The 16,337-nt window shown below is 37.5% G+C and overlaps 1 protein-coding gene across 2 annotated transcripts; it reads right to left on the bottom strand.

Moving 5' to 3' along the window:
* Positions 1-2,821: 2,821 nt before the first annotated feature.
* On the bottom strand, positions 2,822-3,605 carry LOC117917278. 2 transcript variants are annotated; one of them, XM_034833498.1, is made up of 2 exons: positions 3,196-3,605; positions 2,822-3,021 (listed from the first exon to the last, which is right to left on the bottom strand). In XM_034833498.1, exons 1-2 carry the CDS (start codon positions 3,541-3,543, stop codon positions 2,827-2,829), a joined length of 543 nt encoding a protein of 180 aa, XP_034689389.1. In that variant the 5' UTR covers positions 3,544-3,605; the 3' UTR covers positions 2,822-2,826. The 2 variants fall into 2 exon arrangements, with proteins under 2 accessions (XP_034689389.1, XP_034689390.1); XM_034833499.1 differs by having other exon boundaries at positions 2,822-3,015.
* Between the last annotated feature and the right edge of the window lie 12,732 nt (positions 3,606-16,337).

Raw genomic sequence — 16,337 nt, 5'->3', positions numbered from 1 at the left:
TTAACATTCAAAATAATTAGAAAATATGAAATGCATAAATCATTAAAATTTTTAAAAATGTCTTATCATTTTATCATTAATATTGGTTGTTTAAATTGTGATAAGGATGACATATAGACTTAGTAATACTAATTTTATTTGTTAAAATGAAATAAGATTTTATTATTTAAATGTATTTAAATTTCAATAGCTACATATCTATTATTCTAATATATTAAAAATTATTAATTATTTTAATATTTATTATCTTATAATATAGATAAATATTTATATTTATTTTGAAGTTTAAAAATAGTGTGTATATATAATTTAAATGTATATATGCAAAAAAGAGGTCATAGCTTGTTGGTCCATGTTAGCATTTTACCCACGAAAGGGTCTCTTAAAGTTAAAATGTAGCTTATTGTCACAAGATGCTTCAAATGACCATTCTCATGGGCTTATATAGGAGATGGAAAGTTTTTAGAGACCCCTAGAGATATCTACAGTTAGCTACAAAGTGAAAGAGTACTATGAAAATTTCTAGAGAGGGCTAGAGATGTTCACACATCTCTACTCTTGGCTAAGAGAGCATTGGAATAGTGTGGGGTGTTTTAGAATATTCAAAAGTCATCTTATACATACCCTTGTACATAGACCAGTGTAGGAGCTTCTAAATTATTCTTGATTTGTAAGGAGCACTTCAAGGTTCTAAAGACTTCCTAAGGTGCCTATAAATAGGTTAAGGTCTCATTTGACCAATGCACCACCCAAGAAACTAACCAACCAAAACAAGTGAATTCCAAAATACTTGTAAAGTTTCCTTTGAGTAATAAAAGCTTCCATTTTTCAAGAGTTGCCTACTATGCCTTCTAAAGTTTCCAAGTCGTAAGCATCTTAACCTAATTTGTTAAGCATCGGGAGTAAGACTGACTTAGCAAGATCAAGTATCTTGACTTGTCTAAGTGCCACATGAGCTTAGGAAAAGACTAAGTCCATGACACTATGCATGAATAATTGTAAAACAAACCATTTGAAGCAATCACACATCTGGAAGAAACAAAAACAATCTTTAAAGAATGTCACCCACAGAGTGATACATGTTGCTTATTATAGGCCTTTAGTTATGGCCCATGTTCAAACTTGTATTAAGCCTTGGCCCACACACGAGTTGTACTTGTGACGAAGGAGAGAAATGTTAGTTCACATAGACTTGAATTACTTGAGCCAGTCCAACAATTCAGTGGTTGGATCATGGGTAGTTCAGATCAATACCGGTTCAATTCACTTCCTATTCAATATGGAGAACCAAACCAAACCAAGGTCTGATTGACGGTTCGACTAGTTGATTTGTTTGGTTTCTAAAACATTGAATGTAATATAAATAAATTAGGTTATTTTTGTTTCCACTTAGTGGTAATGCATATGTCACTTTGATGAATATGTACTATTTAAGATGGTTTTGTGCCATTGTACAAAATGGAGTAGAAATTCAATGAAACAAGTGTAAAAATTTGATGAAGAAGGTAGAATAACAAGTTAAAAACATAACAACGAAAGAAGAAGATGACGCAAGATACAACGTGGTTCGACAATTTGCCTACATCCATGAAGGGGAAAAGAAAGAACTTTTCACTATTACAGAACTCTATTAAAGAATGGCCCCAAAATAAAAATGCAAGATGTTATCACCCTCCTAGACAAGTCAACAACCATCATAAGTTTTGAATAAAAATAATAGGAGCAAATCAAGGTAAATCCCTCTAAATCAGCCAAACGAATGAAAAATTAATATTCAGCTTTGGATTCTACTCCTCTGGAAACATGATTCATTCTTCCCACTATCTCAATTTTAACAATAAGTACTCTAGAACTTTTCATTTTTTTCAAAATGTTCTTATAAACTTAAGCAGAATATAGTATGCATGGAAATGATTGAATAACATACACAAGAGAGTACTTGATCCTTGTTCATTATCAAAGAAATATCACAATATCCCGATACATGTAGCAATTACAAATATTTATATGCCGTAGATAGGCCATTATAATATATGTCGCGGGTAATTTTCGAAGCAAATATTCAATATATATATATATATATATATATATATATATATATTTTTTTTTTTTGTTTTTTTTGGATTTCTATACTATGAAGGATTCGAGCACGGGCCGGCATTCTTGGTCTGAGGGAGGAATAAAGGAAACGTCTATGAGTGGCCAACTTCCTCCACCTCCACAATGGAGCTAGGCTATTGCAAAGAATGTTGCTGGAAGACATGTTACTACACATACTGGCAATGCGGCAATTCTGAGTTCTTTCTGAGAACAAAGAAGTGGCCAGCACAGAAAATGAACAAGGTCTCCGATATGGATGTGAAAAGAGAAGTTAGTCATGTAGGGAATTAAACCGAATTTCCAACCTGTGAGAAACAAAAATAGAGAAAAACATATGTCAAAGAAAAACAATTACACGCACAAGACAATATTTACGTGGTTCAGCAATTTGCCTACGTCCACGGAGTTGCAGAGATATCACTATTATCAGGGTAGAATACAGAGTACAATCATAACGGCTACAATATTTTCTCTTTTTATATAACACGACAACCACACTACACTAAAAACTCTAATTACAAAAGGTGGTTCCACAACGGGCTAAACGGGTCCAACAGGCATCAGTAATTCTCCCATTAAAAAGCCATGCAATATTATTCGGGTCGGGTCGTCAAACCGGATCAAACAAAACTAAGCTCCCCAAAGCCCAACAAGTCCAACCAAAAGCTTGCTGGGCAAATCAGAACCAAAGTCTTGTTCTTGACACCTAGACGCGGTGACTGAAAATCAAAGAGCAATTGCAAAGATATGAAGTGCTGTTTTCTTGGTGCCTCCTGGTACAGCTGCTGATGTGGTGAAGGCAACAGTTGCAATGAGAGTAGCCACCACCAGGCATGAATTGGCTTTCCTAGCCAGCCATTGTCCACCCTTTTGCACCAGATCTTCGTGTTCATGTGAGAAAATATGTTTTATAGTCTGGTATTGGCATAAAAAGCAAATTATATAAAAGGAAAATCACGATATGCCACAAAAACCAATGACTCAAAAATAGCTAGCCAAGGTCCTTATTTAATATCTAGTGGCTGGATTTTGTATTTTACGATAGATACGTAATGAAAAAACCTTTAAAAAAGAAGAGAATTTGATGTCTCACACCTTATACCACTTGATTTCCCATATGCAGCATAAGGAGAGAGCGAAGACAACAACCAGTAAACATAGCAGCAAGATGCAATGCACTATTCCCTTTATCATCCACCCCACCAAATACAGTATATCTTTCAGAATATTTATCTTCAGTAAAAGCTCATACACATGGGAATGCCCATCCTCCATCGGTAGTAACACTATATTCTTCCTCCCTGAGTCAATGCCATGAATGGCCATGGGGTAAAGGTCAGGGCAGTTCTTTGTCCTTATAGATGGATTGACGTTGCTAAATTTCCAGCATATGCAGTGACATGCCGCCTGGCTGGAACCCTTTTTGCAGCGACTGGATTCCATTGTAATTTCATCATATGTGGATTATTTCTAACAAGGTGCCACAGTGTGAGAAGAAGGATCCTACAGTATTGCAAAAAGCCTGTGCCATTGAGCATTCTTTTTCCAACAAGAGAAAATTTTACATGGAGAGGGGAGACTCCTTGCTTGTTGGCATAGTTAACAAGTGCTTTATAGAGATGGATTATTTGAAAAGACAAATCTGTCAAGCACCACTAGACAAGTGTTCATTACAATAACTTAAATTAAGAAATATATTGCAAGAGTCACAGCTTGAACCAGGAACCAGGAACCAGCTTTGTATATGAAAAACATGCATATGGACCCCACAAATCTTCACTTCTTCTTAGCAAATTGAAATTGATACCTTGGTCCAGATTTGGGAAAAGAACATTATGGAGACCGGCCCGCCCCATAAAAAGCATGGCTGAGCATCACAAGCGAACTTTTCTATTTTTCCTTTTCCTTATTTTATTTTTTCTAGGAAAAAGAGAAGCGTTAAACAGCTTTATTATTAATAAGATTGAGATAAGAACTTTATTCATGGGATTCGAGGATATAGATTTACTAATGGTTTGAGAAAACTAAGGCTTAATGATTCTTTATCAAAATGCAATAAGATGATTAAACCCAACATAGCAAGCACGATGTTCAATGCAATGGCCTTGTCCATACTGACTCAATTCATGTTGGTGAACCAATACAAAATCTTTTAAATGACGCTATCCATACGACTCAAATCATCAGGAAATCATAAAAAATCTTTTTAAATGGCTTTGTTCATGTTATATATATATGAGGAAAATTCCAAGGTACTGAATGGGTGCAATTTTGAACTTCCAATGTGAGCCACTAATGTGGTTATCCTTGATGTGTCTGACCATATCTTGACTATTGAATGTAGGAACAAAGAAATATGAATCACTCCCTGAGCTTGGCGGTTCTTAGTTCTTCCAGATGAATTGTGATCAATTCCAGCCAGTAACATTTTTTTTTTTTTTGTTATGGCTTAATTTGCAATGTACGATCTAATGTTGCCCATTTTTAAGAAGTGAAATAGTGTTGTGACGAGGAGAATCCCTAGAGTTCTACATATTCTTTTCTTTGAGCTTCTTGATGTAATGTGTTTTTGAAGGCCATATATTGCATGGTATTGAGGCTAAAAATCATATAGTAAGGTTGATTTTAGTGATAAATAGGCTCCCAGGTCAATTATATGCTACCTTGCATATGCTTGATTTTCTCACATTATCTATTTAGTTGTTGATGTTTGCAACAAGTTTCAAGAATAATGATTGTCTTAGGGTCCTTTAAGGGACATCTTGGAGGCAAGAACAGACTGAGTAGAGTTAAAGGCTTAAATTCACATGAATATCAATGGCGCATTATTTCAACCAATCCAAATTCTAAAGATAGTCAAGGGGGTTAGAGATGTTCAAATTAACTCAAATAAATTGTGTTAAATTTACAAATAAACTTGAATTTACATTGGTATTCATCAAGTTTTAAAGAACCTTTCTTTAATTGATAGACTTATTACACGTAGAAGTTATTCTTCAATTGACATCTAGACCAGTTGGACGCTTTTGTCCTCTAACTGTACCTCCTTAGTCATCATCCCCATAAACCAAGAAATTATTATTGATTACTACTCAAAAAGTGCTATTTCATAGCTTATAATAAACTCTTTTAAAACACTTTTGAGTAGTAGTTATCACCTTTTAACCCAATTAATATATTAAGGACCCTTGCAATCAATTCTAATAAAATTGTTTTAAGTTTTGGTGTTTTGATAGCTTTTTGATCACCAAAGCAATCAGAGATTGAGGAGAGATTCTTTGGAATCCTTGGTAAAGATGTCCGGACAGGGCGTCCGGACACACCATTGGAGAGCGGCGGAACGTGGGTTGTAGCAAGGCTCGCTCACTCACTTTAGTCAATGTTTTCCATCCGGACAACATGTCCGGATAGTATATGCTATCGTCCGGATGGAGCTGCGCCGGATAGCATTGCGCCGCCTTTTCTCTTAAGGAGTCCGGATAGCATTGCGCCGCATGTCCCTCTTGGGAAAATCCGGATGGAGTTTATCCGGATAGCCTTGCGCACTCCGTGTCATCTGGAAGAGGGATTCCTACACCTTGCACACGCAGGCGGTCCCCCTTGCGCAACATAGCTCAGTCCACCCGGGGAGGAATTCCGTGCGCGGACATTTTTACATCCAGATATCTCATAGCCGGATGGGAGAGGAGGACGTTTCAATTTCTCCTGTCAGACATGCACAGTTACGGTGTTCTCCTGAAGCTTCCTGATATTTCCGACCGACATGTTGAAGATATTTTGGGATATTTTGCTTTAGATATTTGTTGTCTAAATCCCCAAACTTTCCTTGTAATCCACCTATCATAGGATTCCTTAGTCTTTAAGCAAGGAAAAGGGTGAATAACCTCATATATATAGTTTGTAATTTTCTCTAAAAAGACATCATGTAGGATCATCTCTTATGTGATCTATTTTTGTAATCAGTAGAAGGAAGAAATATATTTTAGAGAGCACTTGCTCTGTTTTTCCTTGATATATTTGTTTTCTCGTTAGTTTTCTTTCTAACCAAACAAGCTCTGAGGAAGTTTCCTCAAAGAATGAGTGGCTAGACTTTTAGTTCCTTGGAGTTAAGGTAGCTGGGAAAGGTTCCAAGTGCATGAATTAGTAGCTTTGTGGTTTCAATCATTAATGAAGAGAAAGTGTGTTCCTTTAATGATTTCTATGTTTTTAGTTAACTTAAAACACCTTCAAGTCACTTGAGCCAACACTTGGTAAGGCACGTGATCTCCGTCCATGGAGATGCACTTGTTTATCTCTTGCGAGCTTTTGGGAAGTGACTTGGAGGTAGGATTTTCTAGAATTGCCAACACTTGGTAAGCTTTTGGACTCCAAGGAGACATCCATTAGTTATCTCTTGTGAGCTTGAGAAGGGAAGTCCAAAGTTAAAGATCGCCTTGAATGGAAAATGCTAGGTGAGAGGCACGAGCCATTGCAAGTTGTATTAGTGAGAGGGAATTAGAGCTGAAATCCATCTTTATGTTTTCTTTTAAAGCTAACCTTGAAATGAAAAAGCACCAATTTACTTTGAATTGGTATCAGTTGTGAGTTGAAAACCCTTCCCAGTGAACGATCTTAGAGCCACTATGCTATAGTAGCTTTGTCTTTGCTACCCTAGTTCATGGTGTAATAGGTTATAAATTTTGTTGATTACTCTCTCAATCAAAGAGCACCAGCTGGATATGAATCCGCTGAGACACCAATTGGGATCACGAATCAAATGGCGTCGTTGCCGGGGAAAGTGCCAACTTCATATTGATATTATTTCAGGGTACTTGTGGTTTTCATCACAAGTTTGGTGAATTTTCCTTCATTTTTCTAACTCTTTAAGTTTTTTCTTTTACTTGTTTATATTCTAGCATAGTTTTTAATTTAGTTTTAGTTAACCGAACTCCTTTTGGTAGTTTTGTTTTTGTTTTCCTCTGTTTTTGTTTTTTTTTTAGTTACAGTTGATACTAGTTGTGTATGCCAAAGTGGATACGAGATTGTGGAAGAAGGCTTGTTAAACTTGAAACACCTCATAACAAGGAGTTGGAAGTAATCTTGAACATCATGGAAACTACACCTGAAGATCAGCATAGTCACCATGATCATCAGGACAATCCCAATAAATTTAGATCAATGAGGGACCGTATGCATCCACCTCGTATGAGTGCACCATCATGTATAGTGCCCCCTACAGAACAGCTAGTGATCAGACCCCATATTGTGCCACTTCTGCCAACTTTCCATGGAATGGAAAGTGAGAATCCTTATGCCCATATCAAGGAATTTGAAGATGTTTGTAATACATTCCGAGAGGGAGGAGCTTCTATCGACTTGATGAGGCTTAAACTATTTCCTTTTACTTTAAAGGATAAGGCCAAGATCTGGCTTAATTCTTTAAGGCCAAGGAGTATCCGTTCTTGGACTGATTTACAAGCTGAATTCCTCAAGAAGTTTTTTCCTACTCACAGAACAAATAGCTTGAAAAGGCAAATTTCAAACTTCTCAGCTAAAGAGAATGAAAAATTCTATGAGTGTTGGGAAAGATACATGGAAGCCATTAATGCTTGTCCTCACCATGGCTTTGATACATGGCTATTGGTGAGTTATTTCTATGATGGGATGTCTTCCTCAATGAAGCAATTCCTCTAAACGATGTGCGGAGGAGATTTCATGAGTAAGAATCCTGAGGAAGCTATGGATTTCTTGAGTTATGTAGCTGAAGTCTCAAGGGGATGGGATGAATCGAACAGAGGAGAAATGGGAAAGATGAAGTCTCAACCAAATGCTCTTCATGCTAAGGCTGGGATGTACACCTTGAATGAAAATGTAGAAATGAAAGCAAAATTTGTAGCTATGACAAGAAGATTGGAGGAGCTAGAACTGAAAAAGATGAATGAAGTGCAGACTGTTGCTGAAACACCAGTGCAAGTAAAGCCATGTTCAATTTGTCAATCTTATGAACACTTGGTGGAGGAGCGCCCTACAATTCCAGTTGCTAGAAAAATGTTTGGAGAACAAGCAAATGTCATTGGACAATTCAAGCCCAATAGCAATGCTTCGTATGGCAATACTTACAACTCAAGTTGGAGGAATCATCCAAATTTTTCATGGAAGCCAAAAACACCTCAGTACCAACAGCCGAATCAACCATCTCAACCATCTCAACAAACTTCAAGTCTGCAACAAGCAATAGTGAATCTCAGCAAGGTTGTGGGAGATTTTGTTGGAGAACAGAAATCCATCAATGCTCAGCTCAGTCAAAGAATTGACAGTGTAGAGAATACTTTGAACAAAAGGATTGATGAGCTGCAAAATGACTTATCTCAGAAGATAGACAATCTCCAATACTCAATCTCAAGGCTCACTAATTTGAACACAATGCAGGAGAAGGGTAGATTTCCTTCTCAACCTCACCAAAACCCCAAGGGTATCCACGAAGTGGAAACTCATGAGGGAGAATCTTCATAGGTGAGAGATGTTAAAGCCTTGATCACTCTAAGGAGTGGTAAAAAGGTTGAGTCACCAACACCCAATCCATATGCGGAAGAGAAGGAAGAAGAAGAGACAAAGAAGAGGGAGGAAATGAAAGGAAAGAAGAAAGATATCAGTGAAGGGAAGAAGGACCGTGATTCAGCAGTGAATGCAAATCCGGAGAAAGAGCTTATTAAGGAAGAATTGATGAAGAAACGCACATCTCCACCTTTTCCTCAAGTTTTGCATGGGAAAAAGGGGATAAAAAATGCATCAGAAATCCTTGAAGTATTGAGCCAAGTGAAGGTCAACATTCCATTGCTGGACATGATTAAGCAAGTTCCAACATATGCAAAGTTCCTAAAGGACCTATGTACTATCAAACGAGGGTTGATTGTGAATAAGAAAGCCTTCTTGACTGAACAAGTAAGTGCCATCATACAATGCAAATCTCCTTTGAAGTACAAAGATCCGGGATGTCCTACCATTTCAGTTATGATTGGAGGAAAGGTAGTGGAAAAAGCTTTGCTAGATTTGGGAGCAAGTGTGAATTTGCTACCATACTCTGTTTATAAGCAATTGGGACTTGGTGAATTAAAGCCAGCATCAATCACCTTATCTTTAGCTGATAGGTCAGTGAAAATTCCAAGGGGGATAATTGAGGATGTTTTAGTTCAAGTTGATAATTTCTACTATCCAGTAGATTTTGTTGTTCTTGATACTAATCCTTTAGTTAAGGAAGCTAGTTCTGTTCCTATCATCCTTGGAAGACCATTCCTTGCTACTTCAAATGCAATCATAAATTGTAGGAATGGACTGATGCAACTCACTTTTGGCAACATGACACTTGAGCTTAATATCTTTCATATGTCAAAGAAGCTGATTACTCCGGAAGAAGAAGAAGGTCCAAAAGAGGTATGCATTATTGACATTCTAGTGGAGGAGCATTGTAATCAGAATATGCAAGACGAGTTGAATGAAAGTCTTGAGGATCTTGAAGAAGGGTTGTCTGAACCCGCTGATGTGCTTGCTACTCTACAAGGTTGGAGGAGGAAAGAAGAGACCCTGCCTTTATTCGATAAGGAGGAGGGACAAGATGATGTAACAGAAGAATTCCTGAAGCTCAATTTGGAACCTCTGCCTATGGAGTTAAAATACACATATCTGGAAGAAAACAACTAATGTCCTGTTGTTATATCTTCATCTCTTACCGGTCATCAGGAGATTTCTCTACTTGAAGTTCTTAAGAGATGCAAGAAAGCAATAGGATGACAAATATCTGACTTAAAAGGAATCAGTCCTTTGGTTTGTACACATCACATATATATGGAAGAAGAAGCTAAACCAATCCGTCAACCTCAAAGAAGATTGAATCCTCATTTACAGGAAGTGGTGCGAACTGAGGTACTGAAGCTACTCCAAGCAGGTATTATTTATCCCATATCTGACAGCCCTTGGGTGAGTCCTACTCAAGTGGTACCAAAGTCAGGTATTACTGTGGTTCAGAATGAAAAAGGAGAAGAAATTGCTACACGCCTAACTTTAGGCTGGAGGGTGTGTATTGACTACAGGAAATTGAATGTTGTGACAAGGAAAGATCATTTTCCACTCCCATTTATTGATCAAGTGCTGGAAAGAGTCTCTGGCCATCATTTCTATTGTTTCTTGGACGGGTACTCAGGGTATTTCCAAATTGAAATTGATGTTGAAGATCAGGAGAAGACAACTTTCACATGTCCGTTTGGAACATACGCCTACAGAAGAATGCCATTTGGTTTATGCAATGCACCTGCAACATTCCAAAGATGTATGCTTAGTACCTTCAATGATATGGTGGAGCGCATTATGGAGGTTTTCATGGATGATATCACCGTATATGGAGGTACATTTGAAGAATGCTTAGTAAATTTGGAAGCGGTTCTTAAAATATGCATTGAAAAAGACTTGGTGCTCAACTGGGAGAAATGCCATTTTATGGTACGTCAAGGAATTGTCCTTGGCCATATCATCTCCGAGAAAGGCATTGAAGTTGATAAAGCAAAGGTGGAACTTATTGCCAAATTGCCATCCCCAACCACTGTAAAAGGAGTAAGGCAATTCCTTGGCCATGCAGGGTTCTACAGGAGGTTTATACAAGATTTCTCTAAGCTGTCAAGGCCTCTTTGTGAACTTTTAGCTAAGGATGCTAAGTTTGTTTGGGATGAGAGATGTCAAAAGAGTTTTGATCAATTGAAGCAAATTTTGACAACCGCTCCAATAGTAAGAGCTCCTAACTGGCAATTACCCTTTGAAGTAATGTGTGATGCCAGTGACTTTTCTATAGGAGCTGTACTTGGCCAAAGAGAATATGGGAAGCCCTATGTGATCTACTATACAAGCAAAACATTGAACGAGGCTCAAAGAAACTACACAACTACAGAGAAAGAATTGTTAGTTGTGGTGTTTGCTTTGGACAAGTTTCATGCTTATTTGGTAGGGTCTTTCATCATTGTTTTCACTGACCATTCAGCCTTGAAGTATTTATTGATGAAGCAAGATGCAAAAGCAAGGTTGATTAGATGGATTCTTTTGTTGCAAGAATTTAATCTCCAAATCAGAGACAAGAAAGAGGTAGAGAATGTGGTAGCTGACCACCTTTCAAGGTTGGCTATAGCACATAATTCCCATGTATTACCTATTAATGATGACTTTCCTGAGGAATCACTTATGTTGCTAGAGAAAGTTCCTTGGTATGCTCATATTGCTAACTATTTGGTTACTGGAGAAGTTTCAAGGGAGTGGAAAACGTAAGACAGGAAGCACTTCTTTGCAAAGATTCATGCTTATTATTGGGAAGAGCCCTTCCTTTTCAAGTATTGTGCAGATCAGATCATAAGGAAGTGTGTCCCCGAAAAAGAGCAACAAGGGATCCTCAGCCACTGCCATGAGAATGCCTGTGGAGGCCACTTTGCCTCTTAGAAAACAACCATGAAGGTTTTGCAATTAGGGTTTACTTGGCCATCGCTTTTTAAAGATTCCCACATCATGTGTAGGAGTTGTGATAGATGCCAAAGACTCGGGAAGCTTACAAGAAGAAACCAAATGCCCATGAACACCATCCTTATAGTTGATATTTTTTATGTTTGGGGTATTGACTTCATGGGACCTTTCCCAATGTCTTTTGGTAACTCCTATATATTGGTGGAGGTGGACTATGTTTCCAAATGGGTGGAGGCAATCCCCTGTAAACATAATGATCACAGGGTGGTTCTCAAATTTCTTAAAGAGAACATCTTCTCAAGATTTGGGGTGCCTAAGGTCATAATAAGTGATGAGGGTACTCATTTTTGCAACAAACCTTTTGAAGCCTTATTAGCCAAGTATGGAGTGAAGCATAAGGTAGCTACACCTTATCATCCTCAAACTTTCGGGCAAGTGGAGCTAGCAAACAGGGAAATAAAGAACATACTGATGAAAGTGGTGAGTACAAGCAGAAAAGATTGGTCTATTAAGCTGCATGATTCATTATGGGCATATAGAACAACTTATAAGACTATTCTTGGCATGTCTCCTTATCGTCTTGTCTATGGCAAAGCATGCCACCTCCCTGTGGAAGTTGAATATAAGGCTTGGTGGGCAATCAAGAAGTTGAACATGGACTTGATCAGAGCTGGGGCAAAGAGATGCTTAGACCTGAATGAGATGGAGGAATTAAGAAATGATGCTTACATCAATTTTAAAGTTGCAAAACAGAGGATGAAGAGGTGGCATGATCAACTAATCTCCAGCAAAGAATTGAGGAGAGGACAAAGAGTCCTACTCTATGACTCAAGGCTCCACATCTTTCCAAGGAAGTTAAAGTCAAGGTGGATAGGTCCTTTCATTATTCACCAAGTACATCTCAATGGAGTGGTGAAATTACTGAATTCCAATGGCATAGACACCTTTAAAGTCAATGGTCATCGCCTCAAGCCATTCATTGAACCGTTCAAGCCTGAAAAGGAGGAAATCAACCTCCTTGAGCCATAGAAATCCTGTACAGAGAAGGGATAAATGGACTTGGTTTCACCAAAGTCCATAATTTTGTTAAATATGTTAATTTATAAGTTTTGTAAATTATTTGATTGTAATTTTGGTCTTGAAATTATGTAAATTGTAACTAACTTAATTTTTTTTGAATGATTAAAAGCAGGAGCAGATTCTTGCCACTCAGGCCCAGCACACTGCCATCCTGAGGCAGATTCAGCATCATCTTAACAGTACATCAGCTCCTGAGCATACCATTCCCACCTCATCTGAAGCCTCCTACAGGAGAGACAACTGAGGTATTATTTCCACAGCATCACTTCATGTCTCTAAGGAGGTACCAATTCCTTCCTATTTTTCAATCGCTTTTGTCACATTGAGGACAATGTTCCGTTTGGTTGGGGAGAGAGTTGAGGAAGGAAGTTTTTGTTGTAAATGCTAAGTTATTTTGGTAATTTAGTTGCTTTTTGCTTAATTTTAAAATTTTATAAGTTTTTTTATTCTACTCTCCATGGTTATTAAGGAAAAATTTTCAAAATGAAATGGGAGAAATTGAATTTTTGTTTTTTCACTTGACTTAGATTTTGTATTATGCTTACTAAAGTGATGAATTGTTGAAGCTTCTATTGAATTCAACCTTAGTTCTTCCACTTTAAGCTATTCACACACTGTGCACAATAGATTCCGATTATAAGATGAAAAACTATTTCCCTCTTGACTTAGGAAAATTTTAGACTTGGTACCTTTGACCTCATTTTAATAGTGTTGGGACACCTTGTAAAAGGCCAATGAGCCTTTGAGAAAAAAGAAAGAAAGAAAAAAGTTTACTTGCCTTGAAACCCGAGCAAGGTCTGAGGGGTATATGGTGAAAATCTTTAAAACCTGGTGCCCTAAGCCTTAATTGGTTGGGAGTCACCGACCTCAATGCTCGTTTCAAGGGTGGATAGGTAGAGTTTAACATACTATAGGTGCTTGGGTATTAAAATTCATTCTCAAAAGTCCGGGGTAAAATCCGAGGAGTTAGTGGTTGAAAGATCCTTAAAACTTGAGGCCCTAAACCTTAATTGGTTGGGAGTCATCGATGGACCCCCGTTACATGGACAATTTAGAAAAGAATACCTTTAGCCTTGTAATCCTACAAGAGAAAAAAATTGTGAAAAAAGAGGTGCGTTCTTAGCCTATTGAAGGTTGATTAGTTTGCTAAGCTTTGAAAAAGAACTAGGTTGGGGGGAGAGATTAGTTCAACATACTATATTCGGAAGCTAATAAATAACACTTAGATTTTTATGGAAGAGTAAGGTTTGACCATTTGGGAGTGGAAACTCTTTTAAAGCTTAAATTTGCATAATGCCTTCTCTTTAAGAATTGTGATTAGACAAGTTATTTGATAACTCTTGTTGAAGTTTGAGTTTTATTTCTTTAATGTTCCATGTGAGAGTTAGATCATCATGCCACTTGAAAATTGTTTTTTGATCAGCATGATGTTGTAAATTATAGTACTGTTTGTTGTTATTTTTCTCTCCTTCATTACTAAGGGACTAGCAATATGTCGGTTGGGGGGAGTGATTACTACTCAAAAAGTGCTATTTCATAGCTTATAATAAACTCTTTTAAAACACTTTTGAGTAGTAGTTATCACCTTTTAACCCAATTAACATATTAAGGACCCTTGCAATCAATTCTAATAAAATTGTTTTAAGTTTTGGTGTTTTGATAGCTTTTTGATCACCAAAGCAATCAGAGATTGAGGAGAGATTCTTTGGAATCCTTGGTAAAGATGTTCGGACAGGGCGTCCGGACACACCATTGGAGAGCGGCGGAACGTGGGTTGTAGCAAGGCTTGCTCACTCACTTTAGTCAATGTTTTCCATCCGGACAACATGTCCGGATAGTATATGCTATTGTCCGAATGGAGCTGCGTCGGATAGCATTGCACCGCATGTCCCTCTTGGGAAAATCCGGATGGAGTTTATTCGGATAGCCTTGCGCACTCCGTGTCATCTGGAAGAGGGATTCCTACACCTTGCACACGCAGACGGTCCTCCTTGCGCAACATAGCTCAGTCCACCTGAGGAGGAATTCCGTGCGCCGACATTTTTACATTCGGATATCTCATAGTCGGATGGGAGAGGAGGACGTTTCAACTTCTCCGGTCAGACATGCACAACTACGGTGTTCTCCTGAAGCTTCCTGATATTTCCGACCGACATGTTGAAGATATTTTGGGATATTTTGCTTTAGATATTTGTTGTCTAAATCCCCAAACTCTCCTTGTAATCCACCTATCATAGGATTCCTTAGTCTTTAAGCAAGGAAAATGGTGAATAACCTCATATATATAGTTTGTAATTTTCTCTAAAAAGACATCATGTAGGGTCATCTCTTATGTGATCTATTTTTGTAATCAGTAGAAGGAAGAAATATATTTTAGAGAGCACTTGCTCTGTTTTTCCTTGATATATTTGTTTTCTCATTAGTTTTCTTTCTAGCCAAACAAGCTCTGAGGAAGTTTCCTCAGAGAATGAGTGGCTAGACTTTTAGTTCTTTGGAGTTAAGGTAGCTGGGAAAGGTTCCAAGTGCATGAATTAGTAGCTTTGTGGTTTCAATCATTAATGAAGAGAAAGTGTGTTCCTTTAATGATTTCTATGTTTTTAGTTAACTTAAAACACCTTCAAGTCACTTGAGCCAACACTTGGTAAGGCACGTGATCTCCGTCCATGGAGATGCACTTGTTTATCTCTTGCGAGCTTTTGGGAAGTGACTTGGAGGTAGGCTTTCTAGAATTGCCAACACTTGGTAAGCTTTTGGACTCCAAGGAGACATCCATTAGTTATCTCTTGCGAGCTTGAGAAGGGAAGTCCAAAGTTAAAGATCGCCTTGAATGACAAATGCTAGGTGAGAGGCACGAGCCATTACAAGTTGTATCAGTGAGAGGGAATTAGAGCTGAAATCCATTTAAAGGATACCCCTGTACAGCACCGGTTAGAGAATTGACTACATGTTAATTATCTAATGCGAGGAAACGAACCAAATGACCGGAGCTCTGTTTTTGCATGAGGAATCTCCCCTGTGAACCTAAACCTCCAAGGAATGTTTTTCTTCATAAGTAATTTCTATTACTTTCTTTTTGGTTAGTTTAAGACCAAACCTTTTTCACTTAAACATCTTTATGTTTTCTTTTAAAGCTAACCTTGAAATGAAAAAGCACCAATTTACTTTGAATTGGTATCATTTGTGAGTTGAAAACCCTTCCCAGTGAACGATTCTAGAGCCACTATGCTATAGTAGCTTTGTCTTTGCTACCCTAGTTCATGGTGTAATAGGTTATAAATTTTGTTGATTACTCTCTCAATCAAAGAGCACCAGCTGGATATGAATCCGCTGAGACACCAATTGGGATCACGAATCAATTATTGATCCAACTTGCATTATTCTAACAAGTGTGTCAATAATCTTCTTGGTAGTGATTGCAGTATTCTTCTAGGCTCATCTTTCTATTTTGGTTTCTTATCAACAATACTTTTTATTAATTCTTAGGAAGTCCTAGCTTTGATTCTTATGTCATGATATGTTATTTTACTTTAAATTTGAATACTAAGTTGTTGTATATCTACAATATATTTCTTTTAAAACATGCAAAAAGAAGTTATTCTTGAAATTTTGAATAAAAAAATTAAAAATAACATTTTCATTAATTTAGATTCATTTTCTTAGCAAATGTATATTGGTTTTAAAAT

Source organism: Vitis riparia, chromosome 7 (assembly GCF_004353265.1).
Source record: "Vitis riparia cultivar Riparia Gloire de Montpellier isolate 1030 chromosome 7, EGFV_Vit.rip_1.0, whole genome shotgun sequence".
NCBI classification, from domain to species: Eukaryota; Viridiplantae; Streptophyta; class Magnoliopsida; order Vitales; family Vitaceae; genus Vitis; species Vitis riparia.
Note: the sequence above shows the minus strand (reverse complement) of the source record. Positions and strands in the feature narration are given on the sequence as shown.

Coding starts and splice junctions, on each gene's coding strand:
- LOC117917278 (XM_034833498.1), bottom strand. CDS start 3,543: ATGGAATCCAGTCGCTGCAAAAAGGGTTCCAGCCAGGCGGCATGTCAC. Junction 3,022..3,195: donor GGGAAATCAAGTGGTATAAG/GTGTGAGACATC, acceptor TTTTTATGCCAA/TACCAGACTATAAAACATAT.